This window comes from Pundamilia nyererei, unplaced genomic scaffold (genome assembly GCF_000239375.1).
Source record: "Pundamilia nyererei isolate P.nyererei 1_Seehausen unplaced genomic scaffold, PunNye1.0 scaffold00077, whole genome shotgun sequence".
NCBI lineage: Eukaryota > Metazoa > Chordata > Actinopteri > Cichliformes > Cichlidae > Pundamilia > Pundamilia nyererei.
In genome coordinates, this window is record NW_005187478.1 from 2,705,163 (window position 1) to 2,715,918 (window position 10,756).

The 10,756-nt window shown below is 46.8% G+C and overlaps 1 protein-coding gene across 1 annotated transcript in view; it reads left to right on the plus strand.

Annotated features, from left to right (window-relative positions):
• Positions 1-9,734, plus strand: part of chd7 (chromodomain helicase DNA binding protein 7) — a 69,196-nt gene extending 59,462 nt beyond the window's left edge. The window contains exons 27-40 of the mRNA XM_013911997.1: positions 268-466; positions 736-851; positions 2,563-2,965; positions 3,077-3,285; positions 3,377-4,360; positions 4,720-4,886; positions 5,852-6,106; positions 6,280-6,450; positions 6,824-7,057; positions 7,157-7,372; positions 7,518-7,658; positions 7,764-7,868; positions 7,952-8,132; positions 8,234-9,734. Coding sequence (XP_013767451.1) covers positions 268-466; positions 736-851; positions 2,563-2,965; positions 3,077-3,285; positions 3,377-4,360; positions 4,720-4,886; positions 5,852-6,106; positions 6,280-6,450; positions 6,824-7,057; positions 7,157-7,372; positions 7,518-7,658; positions 7,764-7,868; positions 7,952-8,132; positions 8,234-9,297 — 4,445 coding nt within the window. The 3' untranslated portion in view covers positions 9,298-9,734. The remainder of the gene's footprint in view (positions 1-267; positions 467-735; positions 852-2,562; positions 2,966-3,076; positions 3,286-3,376; positions 4,361-4,719; positions 4,887-5,851; positions 6,107-6,279; positions 6,451-6,823; positions 7,058-7,156; positions 7,373-7,517; positions 7,659-7,763; positions 7,869-7,951; positions 8,133-8,233) is intronic.
• Positions 9,735-10,756: the final 1,022 nt, after the last annotated feature.

Genomic DNA, 10,756 nt, shown 5'->3' on the forward strand with positions numbered 1-10,756 from the left:
AGTGTACGCACTCAGAAACGTGCACACACGGACACACAGACTGTCTTGTCAGCAGCTGGCTCCTGGGGTCTGCCCTTCTGCTGCTGTTTTTGTCTATTCCTTCATTTAATATGAAGTGTGTGTGGGGGGCATTCTGCCTGTTTAGTATTGAGCTAGAAAGCACAACTTCTCTCTCACCCACCCTTGTAGGAGTTTGCCCGTAGCTGGGTGTGTCTTGAAGGGAAAACCTTTTAGTTATTCTTTTCCAGTTTTGACTATTCTAATCTCTATCCTCCCACACCTGCAGGCGTCGATTTCTGGTGTCTGTATTTCTCATGCCTTTCTCTTCCTCTTCAGGCTATGAGAAGTACAACTCAATGCGTGCTGACCCCGCCCTGTGTTTCTTGGAGCGAGTGGGCATGCCAGACGCCAAAGCCATTGCTGCTGAGCAGAGGGGCTCTGACATGATGGCAGATGGTGTTGAGGGGTAAGAAAGCAGGCTTCACTGACCAGCAGCTCTTTACTCTCCTGTCCTTGTAGTATTGTCTGTTTTAGTCCCCATCTCTGTGTTTCATTAGTCACATTGTAATGCCCTTTGAAGTTTGTCCAATTTCCCACTCTGTTGTAACACTTAAGCTTCTTCAAGTGGTGCTCAGAACTCCTGCACGGCCTGGAATGATCTGATTTAAAGTGACAAAGGAATGAATCCGTCTTCCAGAAGGTGAATTTCTAAGTTTTCCCTGTGACTTTCAACAGTGAGGATGAGGATCCCGAATACAAGCCGCTGCGGATGCCCTTTAAAGACGACATGGATGACTTCACCAACTCTCCACTTGATGACAAAGATGAGGGTGTAGAGGGAGAGAATGAAGGTAAACTCCATACAGACAAAGAGGGGAAGGGGTGAAAGGTGGCTTTAACGCACCTACTGATTAATTTAGTAGGTTCCCATCAGTTTATCGCAGGGGTGATTCTAGGATCAGAGCTTTGGGGGTGCTGAGCACCCAGAGAGCTGCCCGTCCAGGCAAGGTAAACCTTACTCGTCACAATGAGACTTCTTCCCCATCTCTGTCAGTCCCTTCATCCTTAAATGTCTCCAGTTGTCCCGAGTTCCCTCTGACTGTCTCCTTGATGCATTTAAACCCCTGTTCCTCCCTGTTCTCATCGTCTGTTGTCTTCATCTCCGTTATCAGTCATCATAATTTTACCCTCTAGTTAGTACCTTGGGTTCAATATCAGCACATATGACAAAATAACCAGTTTCTCTCATTACATTTCAAACAGGACAGTGGTAACAACAGCAGGCTACGGACAATGTTACGTTTTAGATTTTAAATAGGCTGTATACATTTCAATGGGAGCAACAGGACGGTCAAATGTCGCTGATTTTACTACAGAGCAGGACGAATTGTAGGGTAGCAAACATCGTCGGGAAATACGTTTTCAACACAGCAGGTTACCTGGTGTAATGTTTTTCAGCTAAAAAGAAACATGGACTGACTCCTATCTAACTATATAAAGACTAACTGAAGCTTAAATGCATATGTCCTGTTTTAAGGCAGGCACGTACACCTCCGCTCCGCTGCGTCTCAGCCACCATCGCTCTGGCAGCAACAGCGCTAGAGCCAGAGCAGGGGCGAGGCGAGCTGGAACAAACCATTTTGGGAGGGGGGGGGCTATCTATACTTTTGTTGTTAAAATGTTCCATCTCAATTCAGTACTGTATGCTTTTTATATTTTTAGTAGTGTGTCCCAAAAACAGCAAATATTGTCAAAAAAAGTAAGAAATCTTTGGGGGTGCTTTGATTAATTTTGCTGAAGCACCCCCAAAAATGGGCTAAAATCGCTCCTGGTTTATCGTAAGATCAGTTGACTTAAACCCTGTGGATCGTTTAATGGCGTTAATCTTCTTCCTCTTACCTTTTCACACATAAAAGCAGGTTGAAAAACCTAAAAAAAAATGCCTCTTTTTTTCTAATGAATTAATGTCCAGAAAGATCGGAGGCGAGCAAAAATTTTTACTGTCCAAAAGTAGTTTTTGACAAAGTGCTGACTGACTGAAACCATTTGTCATGTGGTTTAATTACAAAAAAGAATTGTCAAATGAAGCCGTATTTTATTGGAATAATCTATATTATTGTAGGGTTTTCACCTTACAGTCTAAAGTGCCTCGAAGGAACTGTTGGTGCTATTTAAATAAAACTGAACTGACTTGAATTCTCATGTGTCTTATGAGCGTTGAAGCACCACCTCAATTCATCCTCTGTGTTTTAATTCCCCCTCATTTAACTCGACTTCATTCTGATTTGCTGCCTCTCCGGAGTAAAACGTTGCTGATATCACAGATCCAAAAGTAGAAAAAAAACCGAGTGCATAGCAGACTGAAGCCTGAGCTTTTGGCTCACAGGGATTACTTGTACAAACTTTAACCATGTTCATTGAGACAGAATATTTATGACTGCAAAAAAAAAGATATAAAGCACAGTGAGCTGCCATTACTGACTATTTATGGTACGCTTTGCCAGAAGCAGCACAGTATAGAACAACTATTCAGACACTGAGATCATTTCTTCTCTCCGGTAGCAAAATCAGATGAAAACAGTCAGAGGGCTCCTGCTTCCAATGAGCGCCTCTACTGGCCAGCAGCCTCAGCTCTGACAGCTCGTCTGCGCCGCCTCATCACCGCCTACCAGCGCTCCAACCGGAGAGAGCAGCTTCGCCAGGAGGCACTCAACCGACCTGATGGCCGGCGACGAAGACGCAGGGAGTTCCTGCCTTCAGTTGGTATGGTTACTGAAACGGGAGGAGCAGCACCTTACATCCAAGATGGCGCAGGGATGTTCATGGCAGAAGGAAGCCCATATTTGGCTAAAGGAAGTGCTTATTTTGTCAAAGGTGGACAGTTTATGCCAGAGGCATCTCCAGTGTTGAACGCCAGCTCCCTGGTGTCTGAGGGAGCAATGTACTACAAGGAAAGAAGACAGAGGTAGCGTTTCATTTATTAGCAAGTTATTATTTATTGAATGCTTCTATGTTTAAAGAGACGGTGACTCCCTAACAACAGCCCCCAGTAATTTTCTTTACATTTCTTTTTCAGATGGACGCGTCGTGAAGAGGCCGACTTCTATCGCGTTGTTTCAACCTTTGGAGTCGTTTTTGATACCAAACGTCAGAAATTTGATTGGACACAGTTCAGAGCCTTTGCTCGACTGGACAAGAAAACAGACGAGAGTTTGGAGAAGTACTACTATTCATTCATCGCCATGTGTAAACGGGTCTGCAGAATGCAAGTCAAGACTGAAACAGGTAAGGTGGACTTATGGACACGTTTCTTGAGATTGTTTAAACTTGAGTGATGTTTATTTTCCTAATTCTTGTTTGCCTTATTTGTCGTCAGAACTTCCAGACCCGACTCTGATCATTGACCCCATAACAGAGGAGCGTGCCTCTCGGACCCTCTACCGCATCGAGCTTCTCCGCCGCATCCGAGAGCAGGTCCTCCCTCACCCTCAGCTCTCTGAACGCCTCAAGCTCTGTCAGCCTTCCCCAGACCTTCCAGAGTGGTGGGAGTGTGGCCGCCACGACCGGGACCTCCTCCTGGGTGCTTCGAAACATGGTGTGAGCCGCACAGATTATCACATCTTGAACGACCCAACCTTGGCCTTCCTGGAGGCCCACCAACGCTTTACCAGCCAGCGAGGAGCCAACGTTAGCATAGGAGCCTCATTAGAGATCACCAAAGCTGGGATGGGAGGGGCAGAAAGTACCTCTGCTCCGCTCCTAACCCCTGCGGAACTGGCAAGTGCCACAGCTGCTGCCAAAATTGCTGTCAATGCAACAAAAGAGGAGGAGGTGGAAGAGAAGGCTGTAAAGATGGAGGACGAGAAAGCAGAAATGGTGGTCGAAATGGAGGAAGGGGATGCCAACAACATTCCGTGTGCTAAAATTGAAACTCCCGATGAACAGAAGGAACATGAGGGAGAGATCAGAGAAGATAAAGATGAGACCGCTGCATCACAAAGTAAGGAGATCAAGAAAGAAGAGGAGGTCCAGCCAAAGGCAGAAAACGAAGAGGAAGAAGTGCACAAAGAAGAGCAAAGTGGTGAAGAAGAGAAACTAACCAATGACCAGGACAAAGACCTGACAGAAGAGAAAAACGGCACACTCGGTGACCAGAAGGACACACTCGCTGAACTCCAACACTCCTCTCCTAAAGTGCAACCAGCTCAAAAGACTGCAGAGGAGGAAGATGGAGAAGAAAAGGAGAACCCAGAGTCTCCTAAATCTCCAAAGTCTGCTGACACAGAGAAAAGCCCAGAGGAGGAAGAGGAGGAGAGGCTAGATGAAGATGACAAATCGGAGAAGTCTTCTCAGGCTGAAGGTATGAGTGAAGGCCGAGTTAGTGATCTGAGCAGGGATAATGTTGAACCATGAGTTCTTCGTCTCATCTCTGATAAAACAAATCTAACTGTAGCTTGCACAAATTTCTCTCATTTCACTTTTGTGTGTTATGACCCTTTTGCTACTGACTTTATTTGCCCTGGTTGTCAGTCACTGTTATTGCTGGGCCTACACTCGGTCACAGGCTCATTAAAACCCTGACGAGTCATGAGGGGAAACACCAGAAATAGGCCCGAGTTCCAGGGGCGAGAGGAAAAAATGAGTTTAGCTCCCTCGATAACAATTCAGAATGTCTTTTTAATTAAGGCTTGTAGCATGACTTTCCTTCTCTCGACACAGTGAGTGCTGCGTCAGAGCAGAAGAACTTTGACGAGGAGAGCATCGCATCTCTGAGCACCTCGGCCCGGGATGAAACCAGAGACGGCTTCTGCCCCGACGACCTGCCTGAAACCTCTGCATTGCAGGCTTTACAGGACCGAGCCTTTGGCTTCTCATTCTGGCCTAAGGTGAGTCTCAAATACTAGCCAGCGGATACAAACAACGGAGGCTGGAATTACAATATAGTAATTTCTCACATGTTAAAGTGAACAGATTATTCGACTACAGCAGCTTTTCCTGACTCACATTTTACGATCCAGTTTAACTTTCTGCTCCAAGTTTTTAAAGCAGACCCTTTTCTGATTGGCCACTCCTTGGCATATTAGGCATATCTATACCCATGACGTCACATACCCAGTCTCCTTTAATTTCAGGAATTTCGATTTCTAAAGCAGTAATTCTGTCAGCACATGAATCACATCATGCACACAACACAGTAGCTCTGCTTTCTTTCTTTGCTTGGCTTGGCTGTTCCTATGCAGTCACAGTACTTAAACTCAACCCTTTGTATAAACATTCCACATTAAGTCTGAACTGTTAAGATTTGTCAAAAAAAATTTTTAATGTGCCCCCTCTTTTTTTTTTCTTTTTCTATTTATATATATATTACTTTTTTTTTCATCATTAATCTTCCCATAATGAACTGAACTGTCTTCCAACTGAAACTGGACCTTGTAAAAACCTACAACTTAAAGTTTGAGGAATTCTTTATGCTATGTACTGATAGTTTTTAGGCCAAGAAATAATCAGAACCAGCCCTACATGAACTGCTTACCAGAAGGAGGATTATGCCTTTTGATCTACTGCAAGGCTTTTAATATGAAACATCTGTGCGGGAAGTGTTTACTTGACAGTAGCTCAGCAGCAATTGTAAAAACAGCGAGTGATTGGAAAGAATTACAGAAGAGAGAGAGTTTTCTGTTAGATTGATTTTTCCCCAAAATGTGCTGAAATATACTTTAGAAAACTGAAACATAGTCTGATTCTCAAGCAAAACCGTGGTTCTGAGAGATTTACAGTACGCAGGAAATGAAGCTGACAAAGGAACTGACAGAATGATCCATCACCTCTCCCGGTTCTCTCTTCCACTCAGGATCGAGTGATGATCAACAGGATGGATAACATCTGCGAGGCCGTCCTGAAGGGCAAGTGGCCTGTCAACAGACGCCACGTATTCGACTTCCCTGGCAACCTCCTGCCAGGGCACGGCTCCTCAGCAACAACAGCGGCTGCAGCCATGGCGACCGAGAGCCCGCTCCAGAGGCGGAGCCTGGCTGAGCTGACAATGGCCGGCATCCATACACCATTTAGTGGGAGTGAAGATAAAACACTATCACCTCAGGTTCATGTGAGTGTTTGCACACATGTACACTAAACAAGTTCAACAAATGACGTTACCCATTAATAGTATTCTCAGTTTACCATCATCATGTTTTTGGAAATGACGACACTGTGCCGAGCTCATATGTGAAATGCAGTTTTGGAACAGAATGAGGACTGAGTGCTGACCTATTATTGCAGGAGGAGACTCTGAGCCTGACGGTGCCTCGACAGAGAAGGAGGAGGAGGAAAAAGATTGAGATTGAGGCAGAGAGGGCAGCCAAGAGACGTAACCTGATGGAAATGGTGGCACAGCTGAGAGAGAGCCATGCTGCTGCCGAGTCCCAGAGCCAGGCTATAGACCTCACCAAGGTGCTCACTAACACGTTCAGTCTAGTTACTAGCTCTTAACGATTGAGTCTTACTGTTGTTAAACTAAATCACTTCAGTTTTGGCGGGCTACACAGTTGAGCTCAGTCAGCAGTCTTAGCACATCAGCTTGTCTCAGTTCCAGCCTACATCAGCTGATGAAGTCAGCAGCATTTCCTCTAATGTGTATGATGTTACGCGCCTGCTGTATTTGGCCGCTTTAGCTTTTGTGTGCTACTACAGAGCCATAAAAATTACTTCAGAAGGAATGCCAGTCCTATTTTAACTGAACTGGTCCTGACAGAATTACAGATTTTGTATTAATGTTTAAAGTGTAAAAGTTGATGCATTACAACTGATCTGATCTGATCTTCAGGGTATGCCCCATCACCACAAGGCCTCTCCCTCACTGACCAGCTTCTCCAGTGCCCTGGTGACAAACTCCTCCCTCAAGGCGCAGATGGATTTGCTTCAGCAAGGCCCAGCGACTGGACACAGAGCCAACGGTTCGCTGGAGGCTGACCTGCCTGTCATTAGGAGGAGGCGTGGCCGCAGGAAAAATGTGGAGGGTTTGGAGCTGCTGTTCATGGGCAACAGACGAACAGAAGGGGTATGTAGGAGGGCAAATGTGGTCATTTGTGTCATGCACACAGATGTGATCCTTGTACAGATTGTCAAGGTAATCTTTCCTTCTGCGTCATTTTTTCAGGATCATGCAGATGGGCCAAAGGTCTCAGGTGTGGAGGGGCTTCAGGATGCTTCACGTGTCCACAAACCCCGCAATGTCTCTGAGCAGAGCCCCAGTGCAAGATCTCTCGCCTCAGGCAATCTGGAGGAAGAAGAGACGGCGGTTTCCAACAAAGAGCTCGGCGAATGGCTGAGGCAGCACCCAACGTACACCATGGATATGCCTGGCTTCACACCAGTAAGTCCTCTTGTTTTTTCTGCATTTTTATTTGATAATTACTGTGGATTAAAGCTCAAGCGAGATTATCACTTGATGGATGTTGTGCTGAGACTTGTGGACGCGTTTCTTAAATGTGCCCTGTGTTGTTTTCTTTGTGTTACAGAAGAATGAGGACTTGCTGCTGTCTCCGTTCTCTAAGCCTAAGCAGAAGCGCCATCGTTGTCGAAACCCCAACAAGATAGACATCAACACACTGACGGGGGATGAGAGAGTGCCTGTGGTCAACAGAAGGAATGGACGCAAGGTAAGCTAACACTGCCGCACTATCACTGCCTCTCCAAGATCGTCTCTTTGTTTCAGAAAAATGACATTTTCAACACCAACCTCACTTCATTTTCCTGTTTTCTAGATGGGCGGAGCCATGGCTCCTCCAATGAAAGAGCTTCCCAGGTGGTTGCTGGAGAACCCAGAGTTTTCGATTGCTCCTGATTGGACAGATATTGTCAAACAGTCGGTGAGTAACGAAGGCACAACCTACACTTGGTGATAATGTAGTTAACTGAAGTTTTTACTTTAAAAAAATCCCTGTCTACACAGGGTTTCCTCCCTGAAGCGATGTTTGACCGCCTTCTGACCGGCCCTGTAGTCAGAGAGGAGGGCGTCCGCCGTCGGGGGCGTCGCCCCAAATCTGAGATCGCCAAGGCAGCTGCTGCTGCGCAGGCAGCTGCTGCAGCTCAGGCTGCACAGGCTTCACTGGCCACGGCTGCTTCATCAGCAGGTACGAACCAACCAACCGTCTGGCATGTGGATCAGGCAGGAGTGTGTCTCAGTAGACTGTGTGTTTGAACCCTCACTTACTGTATGTGTCTGTGTCTGCAGGAGGCATCAACCCTTTGCTGTTGAACAGTCTGTTTGGAGGGATGGACCTGTCTTCTCTCCAGAGCCTTCAGTCTCTTCAGTTGGCTGCAGGTCTGATGGCCTTCCCTCCTCCCACAGACCCCAAACAGGCCGCTGCCAATGCCGCCGCCGCTTCCATGCTGCCTCTCATGCTGCCCGGCATGGGAGGCCTTCCCAACATGGCCACCGCCCTACCCAACATGTTCAGCCTCGGCGGGCTCTTTGGTGGTAACCTGGCAACAGCCACAGCCGCTGCCCCAGCTCCACCCAACTCCACAGCCACCACCACAGCAGGCAAAACGAACGGAACAGCCGAAGGAGAGGAAGGAGACTGTGGCGAAACGGCAACAACAAAGAGGAAGAGGGAGGGAGAGGAGAGAGACGAAGCAGAAAACCGCAATGAGGCGGGAGAGGACGAGGAGGCAGCTGAGGGAAACGATGAAGGAGTGAAGAAGGCAAAGAGGAAGAAGATGGAGAAAGAGGATGGGGCAGAGAAAACTGAGGCATCCCTCAGCGAAGACGCCGTGGCGTCTCAGATCCCAGCTGCCGATTCGTCAGCAGAGGCAACCATCAACGGTGACGCTGCCACCCTGCTGGCTGCGGCTGGCATGTCTGCTAACACCCTGGCATTCAACCCCTTTCTTCTCTCCACCATGGCCCCTGGTCTCCTCTACCCGTCTATGTTCCTACCTCCAGGCCTTGGAGGGCTCAGCCTACCGGGCTTCCCCACCGCCTCCAACCTTGCTGAACTACAGAATGCAATGGCTGGAGCGCTGGGGGGCAGTGCTGGGACTCCAAATGTCCTAAGAGACCAAGAGAAGGAGGACAAGAAGGCAGATCTGAAAGCGGCAGCAGAAGAGGAGGAGGAAGAAGAGGAAGAGGATGAAGAGGGAGGAGGAGAGAGTGACTTAGCTGAGGAGAAGGAGGGGGAGATGAGAAGTGAGGCTGATTATTCAGCTTTAGAGGATGGAGGGATGGGCGAGGAGGAGGAAGAGGCGGCAGCAGAGGAAGCAGCAGCATCTTCACAGAAGGACAAGAGTGACTGAACTAAAATACAAAACTGACTGGCCTTGGACATTTCTTCACCTCCTCCACCCACCACGTTTACACGCCTCCACCAGAAATATCCAAACTATTATAAATTCTTTTTTTTTTCTTTGCATTGTTGTTGATGATTTACTTTCACTTTGTTGTTTTTTTGGCCAGTTATATTTCCTATGCGTCAGAGAGAACGAGGTTTGTGCGTGTTAAGTTAAATCTTTCTGATCGATAGTGTAGTCAGGGAAAATCCTCACAGCCGCTCGCCGAGTGCTCGGCTGCTCTTCAAAGACTGTTTCTTTTTGTCTGGTTGGCCTGTGTGCGCACACTGTGAACGGTGCACCCACGCTTCCCTCCCACAATCCCTCAAACAAGACTTCACAAGGGTTCCAGTAGTACTACTATTATTATTATTATTATTATTGTTATTATTATTATTGCTGCTTTCAGCTCTCAAATGTCTTTTTTTCTTTGCCTCCTCCTTTTTTCCTTTGTTTTTTCGTCTGGACTGTTTTGTTGTTGTCGGCAGCATCTCATCAAAACGAGAAGCATCCCCTGCCAACACTTTTTCCAGCGTTTAAGGGGTGTACTGCGAAGTTGGAAGAGCCTAAAGCCAGAAACTACACTGTTTTAGGAAGTCTGACACAGAATATTCAGTCAGTGAGATTCTTTGAATTATTTTGCATTGGTGTCAAAACCTTAATGCAGATTTATCATGTTTAAATTGATTGGTTTGAGGTTTATCATCTCTAATGTGTAGCCATCACCTGAGTGGTAGAATAACTACTTAACTTGACTGTACATTAAGACGGATCACATTTTTGATCACTCACACAGCCTTAAGCAGAAAGGGTCATGGAAGAGTTGAACCGTCTCATTCAGGGTTTGAGGTTGCTTTGCAGTGCACCCCCGTGAGCTCAAAAGAAAAGGAAAACAGCATTACAGCTAACCCGACTGTCTGTCTGACAAAGCTGCTGCAAAAGGAATTGTGGGTAATGGAGTTGAGCTGTTCTGAGTAAGAACAGATTTTAAGTTCTCACATATCAGACCAGGTAGATGTGGAGGAGGAAACAAAACCAGACTGGCCTAAAGGAAGAAGAAGGAAAAAAGAAAAAAACTCAGTCTCACACACTGACTTCCACAACACACACATCCAACACGTACTTGATCATTAGCTGCACACTCTCTTTCAGGTGTCCACCACTACACACTCACACACACTCACACTAACCCCTTTCTCTGTCATGTGACTGTTTCTGGGAGGACTGTTTCTCTTTGAGTGTACGTGTGTGTGCTTGTGTGCACACTGAACCAATACTGTTAAAACCCAGTCCCACACTGAATACCAGTCTCCGGTCTTTCCATTGCCACATCTCAAAACCTTCCTCCCGCTTCAAGGCGCCTGGTTTTGGCTCAGGGGGTGACGAGCGGGCTGGGTCTGACACCAATCAGGTTTTCTGATTGGTC